The sequence below is a fragment of the Chinchilla lanigera genome, unplaced genomic scaffold (genome assembly GCF_000276665.1).
Source record: "Chinchilla lanigera isolate Chin_1 unplaced genomic scaffold, ChiLan1.0 scaffold00084, whole genome shotgun sequence".
NCBI classification, from domain to species: domain Eukaryota; kingdom Metazoa; phylum Chordata; class Mammalia; order Rodentia; family Chinchillidae; genus Chinchilla; species Chinchilla lanigera.
Genome location: NW_004955485.1, coordinates 6,916,448 through 6,928,870, shown reverse-complemented (window position 1 = coordinate 6,928,870; position 12,423 = coordinate 6,916,448). Strand labels below are relative to the sequence as shown.

The following is a 12,423-nucleotide window of genomic DNA, read 5'->3' as shown; positions in this document are numbered from 1 at the left end:
GCGGATGATGAAAACGGTCTCCACCAGCAACAGTGGCCGCTGAGCACTCAAAGTATGGCCAGCATGACTCGAGCGGCAGACCTCAGTGAGACTCAAAAGCCCTCAAGGTCACTCGGGTAGAGGACGGGCTTAGCACGAGTGGAGGCCAGCACCAACAAACCCCAAACCAACAAATAACGCCCCCCTTTAAGTTTAAAGTGGAAGGGCCACAGTGGCTAGTGATTCCCTGCGCCCTTCCCTTCCACTCAGCCCCACCCCAGGCCCGTGAGTGGCCATTTCTGGGACTGTGCAGTCTGATCGATGGCTCCAGCCTGGCGCTCTGGCTACTGGGCTGCTGGACTCAAGTGTGTTCAAGTCCCCGCCCTGGACTGGGCTGTGGCTCGGTGGCAGAGGATCAGTACAGCACGTGCCAGGTCCCGCTTTTCTCCCCGGCACCAAAGGCAACAAAGCAAATGCTGCCCCGTAAGGAAAAAAAAAAACAGAAAATAAGTCCCAGCTCTACTAGACAATGTTTAGGGTCTCTGTGTCCACTGGCAAAGTGGACACTGACCAACAGGACACCCTCACGGGGTCACAGGGATATGGCCAGTTAGCGCCTCTCATGTAACCTGTGCCCAGCAAGCGTCCCAGCAAGGGTCAGTGGCCGGACATGAAAGCCATCTCCGCCATCTCCACCCTCGCCCTCACCCCTACCCCAGGCCTGGTGGCGGATCTGGGGGGCTCCCTGGGGATCTAAGACTCCCTGGTGGGCCGAAGGAGGGTGCAGCGGGGCGGCCAGGAAGGCGGGGGGGTTCTGCTGGAGGAGCGGCTCGGGAAGCACAGGGACCTGGCCTGGCTGGCTGCCGTGGGGCCAAAGCTGGGCTCCTGCACCAGTGATGAAGAAAGCCTGGCTCCGTGGGGTGAAGCCACTCTGGCCAAGACCAAAGCTCTGGGGGTGCAGGCCTGGGGACCCCCGGCCCCATGGGAATGGCTGTTCTGATTGCTCTCATAGCCCTCGGGAATCCAAGCATATCAGGCTAAGGGGCCACAGGGGCCGGGCCCTCACGGAGCCATCCGAGGCTGTAGGAGTGACGGCCAGCGGGAGGCCTCGCCGCCCGGCCGACAGGCGGGCTGAATGAGGGTGCTCCACAAAGGCCAGGCGGCTGTCACGCTCCGCACTGCGGCCCTCCAAGTGCCGGCCAGAGGGGCTCTCCGCCAACAGCCTGGGCGCCTGGGGAGCTCCAGGAGGCTCCAGGCCAGCCTGGGCCCCGGGCAGCGTGGAGGCGTCCTGATGGCCAGACAGCTGCCTCCCTGAGCAGGAGGAGGCATACAGAGGAGCCTGGGATGGACCCAAACTGGGCCAGCCTAGGACGGGGGCACAAGACCTGGCTCCTAGCCGAAGCCCTATCTCAACAGGCAGTGTGGCCCGGGAAGTGGCAGCTCTCCCAGGCTGCACACGGGTCTGCACACAGCGGCTTCAGGAGGGGTGTTACCTTCCTGTCCCCCCTCCACCTGCGTTCCTGTTCTGGAGGTCCCCTATCTGCAACTACAGTGAAACAGCCTTTCACTGGCACGCCCACTGCAGACTCCGGAGCCTGGGCCCTGGCCTCCCTCCTCTGCCAAATAAAGCCTTCCGAGCTTCTGCTGCCTTGGACAAGGCCCTGAGGGCCCCCAGGGGTGCGGGGTGGGCAGTCACCACCGAGCTGCCCTCCCCACCCTCAGGGAGCCCCTTCCCCAAAGGCAGGGCTGCAGCAGGACCTGGAGGAGGAAGGGTGGGAGGCGGGGGCCAGGCCTCCCCAGGCGCAGGCCACCAGGGGCTCTCGGAAGTCACCCCGCGCACAGTGGGAACCCATCAGCATTCGGCTCCTTGGGCTTTCTGGAAAGCTTCCCAGCTGCCGTGTGGCACGGGAGGCAGGAGCATGAGCCGCCACCGTGCTCCTCGCCCTGCCTCTGGGCACGTGGCTGGAAGCAAGGGCCGGTCCGCAGAGCCCTGCAGGAGCCCGCTGTTGAGAGCAGCTTCTGGCCGTCCTCCCTCTGCTTCCCTTCCACCCTCCCTCCCCAGGGCCTGGTAAATAAACCCCGAGCTCCAATCCTTATCTCCACGTTGGCTTCTGGAAGCTTGGAGAATTACTATCTCCCCTCTCCTGGAATTATTTTTGTCTCAGGCATCACAAAGTGTCTCCCAGCCGCCCGATAAGATCCTCAGCCAGCAGAACCAGTGCAGTGCCCAGCGTGTCCTACCAGCAGCGAAGTTTCCGGAGGGCCCTGACCCAGGAGGCAGGTCCGCGGGCGCCTCTTCCTGTTTGGGCCGGGGCCAGGCCAGGCCAGTCATCTGCCGACCTTCGCCCTGAGGCTTTCACGGCTTCACCCATCCTTCGCGGGTTGGAGCCTGCCTTTGCCTCCTGCAGTCAGACTCAAGGGCACCGCCTCCTGCTCCCAACCGGGCAGAGGACAGCCCCTCCCTGTCCACTGGCAGGGCCACCCTGGGCCTCCAGGTACCTTCCTATGCGCTAGTAGTGGGGACACCCCCAGCCCGCAGGTTCTACAAATCTAAATGAGCTAGAAATCAGCTGAGAAAGTTTTGGGAGCCAAAAAAGCACTGGACTTTAAGCCTCCAAACCTAGGGCACACCTGCTCCTGGCTGGGAGCACGGCCTGAGACGCTGGCCGGGCGATGCCCAGGGCACTCTGGTTCTGAGGCTGGGACTAGGGGAACCCCCACTCCCGCCTCCCGGGAACTCCGAGTCCACGGAGCTGCCAGCCAGGCAGTGAGCGTTCTGCGGCAGAACAGCAATGGCTCCCTGTCCTAAAGCCGCACACCACCACATGCTCAGCACTCACGCCAGAGCAGCGGGACAGGGAGAGCCGGGCTGAGGCTCCACGGCTGGGAGCTCATCTTCGCCACCTACTGGCTTTGCAAGTCACGTGACCTCTCTGTGCCTCAGTGGCTCCATCTGCAATTTGGAGGAAATAGCTATACCACTTCAACTGCAAGCACACAGCTGGCTTAGAAGAGTGCCACGCTGGTGAGTCTAATAGACACGAGAGCGCATCAGCTTGCTGGACCTTACAGGCCGACAGCACCACCCCTTTGGTCCCTCTGATGTGCCTCAGAAACATGAGACTCAGAGAACTTCCGCCACGGTCCACTGGGCACCGACTGTGTCGCTAGCACAAGGGATGTGATAAGACCCAAGCGGAGGCCATGCGGGCTCTCAGGGCGGCTGCCACCTCTCAGGGAAGCCAGATGTTGAACTGCTTGACTGCATCTGTGGTGTGTGCCACCACTGAGAAGGCCGTGTGTGTGTGTGTGTGTGTGTGTGTGTGTGTGTGTGTGTGTGTGGTGGGGGTGGAAGTGGGGGCGGCAGGCCTAAGTGAGGGTAAGTGGAGAGTTCAGGCTCGAGTGGAAAAGTGCCCTGCCTGACACACAGCTGGCAAGGGGCAGAGCCAGGATGCGAAGCTACACCTGTGACTCCAAGGCCACCCACCCGTCTTAACTTCCCAGGAGCATTCCAAGAGGGAAAAATGATTGTAAGAAGCCAAGCTGATAACCAGCTCCTTCTGCACCTTCTGCTAAATAGCTGGGCTGCTGGGACACCTGCATCTTGCCCCGGGTACAGGTGGGGCTTCGTTGTGGCTTGGCCCCTCGGTCTGTTGCTTGTACCTACTGGCCTCTCAGGAAGCCTGGCAAGAAGGCAGCCTTGCATTTGAAGTGGGATCTTCCCATGACTCAGAAAGCCCAGCTACCAAGGGGCGGGTACAGACTGCAAGGTGAGCACCCAGCTGGGCCACTCAGCTCAATAGGCAGGGAAGAGGCCTGCTGAAGTGAGTCCCTCCCACCCTCAGCCCTGTTCCATGGTCAGCCCACCTCCGCGATGCACAGGGAAGGCCGGACAGACCTTGATCCTGGGCTACGGAGCAACTGGAACAGGGGCCAGAGCAGCAGCTGAAACTCCGGAAGGGTCCGGTAATGCAGGCAGCCAGTGGGTGGACAGGGACCCAGTCCCTGGGGACACACACTTCATGTTCTCAGACAGCAGCAGGGAAAGGGGTGCTATGGGCTCTGCTACACTGGTGTTTGGGAGGAACAGAAAACCTAGCTGGGCAGGTGGGGAGGCACCTAACCCAGCACTCCGGGAGCCTGAGGCAAGGAGAACCGAAAGGCTGACTTCAATGCAGCTCCGTGCAAAGGCCCGAGAGCTTTAGTCCCAAGTACTGGGAAAAAAAATTGAAAACCTCTCTTTGGGATCCTTCCAAGGCGGTAGGAGTTTTCTGAAATCGGACGGTGGTGATGGCTACACAACTATAAATGTACTAATGATCACTGAATCAGGTGCACACTCAAAACAAGTGAATTTTAATCACGCAAATCACACACCAGTAAGGCTGTTTGTGAAAAAGAAAAACTTCCCGATTCTTACACCTCCAAGCTCCATCCACCAAAACGGCCTCCCTGTGGCAGCTTGGGCCGGGCGGCCTGAAGCCATCTGCATGCACTCCTGATTTATGATTCTCTGGGTGACAACTGAGCCCGGCTGTGGCTGTGGGAAGGGGCCCAGCTTCCGGGTGTCCCAGAACCAGCGGCCCTGTATCTGTCTGCACTCTGTAGTGTGGTCCCGAAGGTCTGGGACCTCTGGGGCCCCGCGGGCTCCTGAGCCTCGCACCTTCTGGGGTTTCCCTCGGAGGCTTCCTCTTGTGGAAGGCTCTGTCAGCTGCAACTGCAGCACACTCCCCCACGACCATAGCAACCAGGGGCCCTGATTCAGTCGTTCTGCCCTCTTCACACGCGAAGGGTCCCCCCTGACCTTCAGAGCTAGTCACCTGGCACGGCTCCAGCGCCTCTGTCTTCGGCAGCCTGGTGTGGTTGGCTAGGGTGAGACCTAGTGTTGGAAGGTGAGGCTGGAATGCAGCCCCTGCATTCACAAGCCAAGAGCTAACACGACCAGTATGGGCCAAGGCTTCCTTATCTTCAGAAAGGACCTCGAGCCTCACAGGCATGCACTGATGGCTGGACAAGAGGAGCTGTGCTCAAGGTCCCGCCCTTCCTCAGGCCCAGCGCGGGTCAAATCTGCAGGCTTCAGCGGAGGTCGGCGGTCGTGATACTCCATCCTGCCGCCTGGTGGAGCCAGATACACAGAGCTGAGGGCCCCGGTGACCCAGTTACAGTGGAGCCTAAACTCCCTCCAATCACCCTCTAGACCCAGGCGAAGTGGCCTGTGAAGGGGACGGGCTTATGGGATATGCCGCCCTCTACCAGTGTGTCCAGTCCCCAAAGCCATCACTCCACTGTTGATCTTGGACGCTGTCCGCCTGGAATTTCCTCCAACCCTGCAGCAGCTGCAGCATCCAAGATGCCCTCTGGCCTGGACGCCCCCTCTGCACGTCTCCAGTAGCTGGCTCTGCCTGAGTCACGCCCTCAGGGGGCCTCCCTGCCCGCCTGGCCAGGCTGGCGTGTCACTGCTGATGGTCCTGCACCTAGGTAGTGCCTTCTCCACTGCATCGGCAGCTGTTATTGGCCCATTTTCCAGGCAATACACTGAGGTTTTGAGAGGCTAAGTGGTGACCAGGCCCCACAGAAGGTGGGAGAGGAGCCACGCTCCACAAGAGCTGGCCCTGGTGTGCTCTCCTCCTGCTCTGACCAGGACACCCCATGGGCGGGAGTGGGCTGTCCAGGACCACAGCCTCGCACCTTCACCCTGGTGCTCAATAAAAGCCTGAATGAAGCCAGGTGTAGTGGTACATCAGCACTGAAGGAGGCTGAGGCAGGAAGATCCCAAGTCTGAGTGCCACCTGGGTAACTTAAAGACCGTATCTAAAAGGGGGAGCTGATAGTGTAGCTCAGCATGAAGACCCTGTGTGGTTCAGTCCTCAAACACACACACACACACACACACACACACACACACACACACACAGTGTAAATGACCATCGGCCTCCCTCCTGGATGCTACAGAGAAGGCTGCTGTGACCTCGGGCCCTAAGTCGGGCTCTGTGTGGGACTTCGGTGGAGGGGAAGCCACCTGGGACAGGGACATGGAGCCAGCTGTAATGAGGCAGGGGGTGAAGGTCACCCTTGGGCTCAGCTGGGACTACCGCTCCACCTGGAGGCTCCAGGGGAGCCGAAGGGGAAGGCAAACTCTCTGTGCGTCTCTGAGGACGGGGATCCCCTCTATCTGGACCTGGCCCCATGGGCCTCTGCTCCAGGAGCCCACACCAGGCGGGTGGTGTAAAGTCCACTGCTCTCGGCATGCCCACCCAGCGTGCTGGCCAGGCCACAGGAGGCCTTGCTCCCCGGGCTGACAGGCCTTTCAAGTGGGCTGGGCGCAGTTTCCTGAGGCACTGTCCTGCCACCTGCCCACCCAGGCTGAAGGGGCCGTGGCAGGGAGGGCAGAAGTCCCACCCTCCCTCTCCAGGCCCCTCCGCCTGCAGCCCCTTGCTAGCCAGCTGTCTCCCACCCATCACACAAAGAGGCCATTTGTGCAGTGGCCAGTGGCGGGGACAGTGCGGCCGGGTCCCAGCCAGCTGGCTGGGGTGCAGAGGTGTGGACAGCGAGGGTCCGGCTCGCTACTCCACTCCCAGTCCCCTGGTGCCTGGGTTCGGGACAGGGATTCAGGAGGCCCGCGGTGTCCGGCAGCAGGGCTGGAGGGGGCAGCCTCACCCCTGCGCAGCCAGCCGCGGCCCTGGGCGGGTCCTGGAGCTGAGGACTCGGTACAAGTCTTACCCCAGCTCCCACCTTCAGCTCAGCCGGTGCTGCAGCCCCTCAGCCCTGCCTGAGCGGGGTGAAGGAGCAGAGGGAAGGAGGTGCAAGCCCCTCTGAGCATCTGTGAGACCCCTGCAGAGCTCCCGTGCGCCCCCCACTGTCCGCCAGGCGGTACTGCCAGCATGGGGCCAGGTCGGCCGAGGCCTGAAGCGAAGTCCAGCCCCTCTCCGCCACAAGCAGAGCGGGGTGTTGTCACCCTCCCTGGAGTTAATGAACCCAGCTCAAGTTTCAACGCCATGGCAGCCTGGAGCTCCAAGTCCACTGGCCAGTGCAAACCCCGGCACCAGTAGGCGCTCTGTGACGTCGGGAGACTCACTCCCAGGGCTTTCCCAGGACCGCCCGACTGCCTCCCAGGAAGAGGAAGGGGCGGGCTGGGCGCTGTGATTCGTCACCACACGCATCTCCTGTCACCTCTATCAGCACCCAGCTGTGACTGTGCAGCTTACCGAAGGGAAGGCCACCACGTCACCAATCCAAGGTCATGCTGCTGGTCACTAGGCCACCTGGACTCTAACCAAGCACCTGCCTTCTAAGTAGGCCGACCCCGTGTCTGCTGGGCATGAGGACTTGGGGTGCATGAGCACCGCGGACTCTTTCTTTTTTTTTCCCTTTTTTGAGATAGGGTCTCACTATGCAGTTCAGGCTGGCCTTGAGCTCACTTTGTAGCCCAGGCTGGCCTTGAACTCCCAACTATCCTCCTGCCTCAGCCTCCCAAGTGCTGGGATTGCAGGCGTGCGCCACCACGCCTGGCTCGCCCTGGATTGTCAGTGCTGCCCATCTCTGTGCTGTCCTCCTGCTGGGCTGAGGCAGGGCCGACAGTTCCTTCTGTCCTGGCTCTGCTCTTCCCGGGGGAAAGGCAGGAGATGCCCCTTCCCTCCTGGGCGCCCCTCACCAGCTGGTCCAGGATGAACCCCCCACCCCAGTGTAAATGGAAGGGAGGGTGGAGTCCCTGAGACAGAGAGGTTCCTGGGTCTGCCCTCAGCCCCACCCCAGTCCCCAAGGCTGCCCGCTCTCAGCCACTTCCACTGCTCTGGGCCGGTCTCCCCGCCCATGGCTCTGGCTGCCTCTGGCCTCCTCCCAGGCCAGCCGCCCCTTTGTCTGTCCCTGTGTCCCAAGGACAGGGCCGGTGGCGGGGATGCTGAGTATTGGGGCAGGGGCTTTCCCAGATGCAAGCGGCCCCCTGCGCAGGCGTGGACAAGGATGGGCTGGATCTGGCCGGGGCCCACACGCTCCTCACCCCAGGGCCCCCTGAACACTGGGGCATTGTTCTAGGTCACGGCAGAGGGTGGCTCTGTGGCTCTGGGGCTCAAGAACAAAAACAGCTCCGCAGGGCTCTGCCCCGCCCTTGCAATGTCAAGAATTAATCAGCGTCCTGGCGCTTCACTCAGAAGGAATGCGCTGAGCGGGGCAGGAGGGCCGGGTGGACCCCCGGTGTGCCCGCAGACAGGGAACAAAAGGCGCTCGCGGGCCGCCACTCCCCCGTTTGAGTGAGCGCAGAAGCCAGCGATCGCGAAGAGGCGGGAAGTCCAGCCTTACCAAAGCGGTGCTTGGAGGGCTGGCAGGGGCGTGTGTGGAGGGGTGTGCAGAGCCTCACGTGGCATCCTCAGCTGCCCTCCGAGCCGTGGGTGGTGCGGCCCATGGGCCCGGTTCAGGCGCTGTCTGTGTGCTGAGGTGCCACCTCACACGGCCCTGCGGGCAGGGACTGTTACACCCTACAGACAAGGACCCTGCTGACAGTGTCTGTCTCTCCTCAAATGCACGAACTCCTGATGCCCAGCGTGAGGGCACAGGGGGTGGGTTCTGGAGGGGATCAGCTCTGAGGGTGGGACACCATGGGGGGTGCTATAAAGGAGACCCCAGAGCGCCTATTTCCCCTTTGCCAGGGGAAGGTGCAGCGCAGACGCCCATCTGTGACGCAGGGGCCCGGGCACACTGTGAGTCTGCCAGGGGCTCGATCTAGGACTCCTGGCCCCCAGACTGCAAGAAAAAAATTTCTGTGGCTGTTAGGATATCTGGTCCCTGGTATTTAAGACGGCAGCTCAGATGGACTACGACAGCCATCCGAAAAAGGAGAACAGACCACCAGGGGAGGGAGGCCAGTCCCCCACCCGCCCTGCTGGGGGTGCTCTGCTGAGGAGGCTGCAAAACCACAGGGGACTCGAGTGTGAGACCAGAGGGGCCCGGGCCACGGCCCAAGCGCTGGCCTGGAGCCTGCCTGCCTGCTCCTCGCCAGCTCGGTGACTTCAGGCAGGCACCTCGTCTCGCTGAGCCCTGCCCTCCACGGTAAAACCACGTCACAGCCACACTTAGCAGGTGAGAAATAGCGAAGACTGAGCGACACGCTCACTCGTTCAGCAGACAGCACCCGAGGACCTGCTCTGGGCCGGGCACTTCCCTGAGAGCTGGGGACACGGCTGTGGGCAGAGCAGGTCCACATCCTACTCCTCTGGAGCCGGCTGCCTTCCAGTGGGACGGAGCACACCTGCAGCAAGTGTCATCTGCTCAGGCAGCTAGGACAACACCTTTCACTGCTTCCAGCAGATGGCGCTCTCCAGCTGTGTCCTCACGCGGAAGGAGGGCTGGGGTCTCACCCACGCCTCTTGTTTATTTGTGGTACTTGGGATCGAATCCGGGGGTGCTCCAAAATTGAGCTACATCTCCAGCCCTTTTTACCTTTTATTTAAAGACAGCCTCACCAAGTTGGCCAGGCAGGGCTGGAACCTGCAGTTATCCTGCCTCAGCCTCCCAAGTAGCTGGTTGACACTTTTTTTTTATAAGGGCACTAATCCTTTATAAGGGCATTTATGAGGATAAAGCCCTCGTTACTCAATCATGTCCCCAAGGCCCACTTCTGAATACCACTGCATCGGTATCAGACTCCAGAATACCAGTTTAGGAGGGACACCCCGTTCTAATCATCCGAGTCAGTAAGCAGACCGGAAGTGAGGGAGTGTACGCTGTGCAAAGAGCGAGCAAGCCAGGAGCAAGTGCGAGGCGATGTGCTGCAGGAAGCCTCAGCCACCCTCAGAGGAGCCACTGGGCGATGTCTGGAAGGAGATGCGGGGCCAGGCGAGGGCTCCCTCGGGGCGTGGTGCGCCCGTCCCGGGAAGAGACGGCACAAAGGCCCAGCACTGATACCTGGCTAGCGGGTTTGGTTCGAGGGCAGGGGCGGGCTCAGAGGACGGGCAGGCCCCGAGCTCAGGGCCTGGAGCGACCTGATCTGATCACAGTGAGGCGCCGAGAACCCGGGAGACAGACGGAAGCTGTGGTGGGGGCGGGGTACGGACGCACGGTGGGGGAAGGGCCCGTAGGGCCTGCTGCGGGGTCGGGTGGAAGGTGAGAAGCGAAGGACCCGCGCTACCAAAAGCTGGGGCTGGCGGCGGTGCCAGGGGCCCGAGGAGAGCAGCACCGCTGTGCACACCCGGCAGCGATGTGTGGGCTCAGCGTTCCTGTCACAGGAGGCAGGGGGGCCCTGAGCAACCTTTCTGGGGGGCCACCCTGCGCCACGCCCAGCCAGGTGCCTGGGAGGAGCGCCCTTTCTGTGCAGGGCCAGCCCTCTCCAGGAGCCTCCACTAGCGGGGCAGATGGGCTGGCTTTCCAGCTAGGGGTCAAGTGGAGGCTGCTGCCCACTTCCTCCCTCCCAATCTGGGCGGTCAGGGACCCTGTCTTCCCTGCAGGAGGGAAAAGGAACAGGGCCTCCTGCCCCATGCCCTGTGAATTCTCCAGGGGCCCGGCACAGCCCACTTGAAAGAGGCTGGGGGTTATCTACAAAATTTCAATTAAGTCCAGAGGCTTTGATAACTTGATAAACCACTCCACAGCCGCCCAGAGTCAAAATATGCTGTTACCTGATCCGTGTTTATGTTTCAGGACGGAGGGAGGGGTAGGCACGGTGGCCAGGAGAGTGCGCACAGCCCTGAGATGGCGGGTGTTACCGATTGTGTCTAAAATGTTCCCCAAAGCCTCATGCGGTCATAGGTGGGGCTTCTTCAGAGGCGGCTGGATCTAGGGTGTGTGGCGCTGGGATTGATTCATGGTGCGATGCTAGGATCGAGGGCACTAGGATTGAGGGTGTGAGTGCTGTCCGCTCTAAGCAGCCTGGATGAGATACAAGGGGTAGAAAGAGCGGTGTTCCTCTCTTGCTTGTTTTGCTACCTACCTCCTGCCTGCCATGAACTGTTTCTCCTTGGTGATGCCTCTCTGCCATGCCACCCTGCCTTGCAGCCAGCCGATTATGGACTGAAACCTCTACACACCGTGAGCTAAATAAACCTTTCCCCTTTAACTTAAAGTGTCAGGTATTTTGTCTCAGCAGCGAGAAAAGTAATACAGCAGGGCAGGTGGCTGATATACAGGCACCCTGGGGGTCCAGGTCACAGACAGGGCCTGGCTATCTCCCAGGGAGCAAGTACACTCTAAATTGGAGCCCAGTCCCTGTCAGCAGGTCCTGGGACAGTGGAGACAGTGCCAGGGCCAGGCAAAGAGGAGCCCTCCTGAAACGGCCTACCCCACTTGCTGGGCCTCTGTTCTGCCTTGGGGCCGGAGGGGTTCCTTTCCTCAGGCCCACTGCTTGACAAACCAGTGGTGGACTGGCCCAGGCGTCCAGTACCCACCCCGAAAGAGGCAGCGAACCTCTGTTGCCATGGTGACGGGGGACCAGCCGCTTTCCAAACCATCCCCGCGAGGGCCAGGCTGTGCTCCGTGGGACTGCGCTAGTCCCTTCTGCCCCCAGGCTTCCCCAGGCAAGTGCTGACTGTGTGCCGCCAGAGATGACGGGGTCATCTCAGGGAGCCCTCGTGCCTCCCCACGTGTGAAGCATTACCTCACTTCAGAGCTGGGAAAACGGAGGTGCAGAGCGGTTGAGGAAATGGTCAAAGAGCACAGAACCTTGCCAAGCATGATTGCACACGCCTGTCATCCCCGCACGGGGAGGCTGAGGCAAGAGGAACACAAATTTGAGGCCAAATTGGGCTATATACAAGTTCAAGGTCAGCCTGGACTACACAGCAAGACCCTGCTTAAACGAGCAGCCATGCTCCACTGTCACAGAAACATACGAAACCGTGGGGCTGCCGTGTGGTTCCCCCATTGCACCGCGGGCGCGGGCGACCGGCCCGTTCACGCAGCTGGTGCAGAGGGCAGCGACCGGTCACAGGGACCACCGCAGAGTCAGCTCCTTTTGCGGCCATACACCTGCTACTTCATCTGCACCCCTTCCCCGGCTGGCCTGCACTCGGGCCCACACCTTCCAAGCACACAGGACCGGCCCGAGCCGCGACTCACTCTTTTGGCGGGTTGACATCCTCAGGGCGGGCCTCAAAGAACCGGAAGACTTCATCGCACTGTGAAATGTGGGGGGGCAGTCGGATGAGTGCCTGAGGAAAGACAGGAAGAAAAGGCGTTAGGGTGACAAAACTGGGGTCAGGAAAACCAAGTCGACCCGGGCTGGCGTGGTGGGCGGTTCAAGGACTGTGCCATGGAGGACAGTCAGGCCACCATCCACCCACCCAAGCACAACTAGTCCGGGAGTTAGCCAGCTCACTGACGAATCAGTTATCCACCATCCACCCACCCACAGTCTCAACTAAAAAACAAATAATCAACCACCCGATTAATCAATAAACCAACAAACCGTTAAAAAAGATCAATTAGCCCACCGATCAGCCACCCAGCCAATAATCCAAC

The 12,423-nt window shown here is 61.0% G+C and overlaps 1 protein-coding gene across 1 annotated transcript in view; it reads right to left on the bottom strand.

Moving 5' to 3' along the window:
- The window catches only part of Sh3pxd2a (SH3 and PX domains 2A), a gene marked incomplete at its 5' end in the record, with an annotated part of 196,155 nt that overhangs the window by 79,141 nt on the left and 104,591 nt on the right, over positions 1 to 12,423 (bottom strand). Inside the window, 1 exon segment of the mRNA XM_005403799.2 lies at positions 12,022 to 12,113. Coding sequence (XP_005403856.1) covers positions 12,022 to 12,113 — 92 coding nt within the window.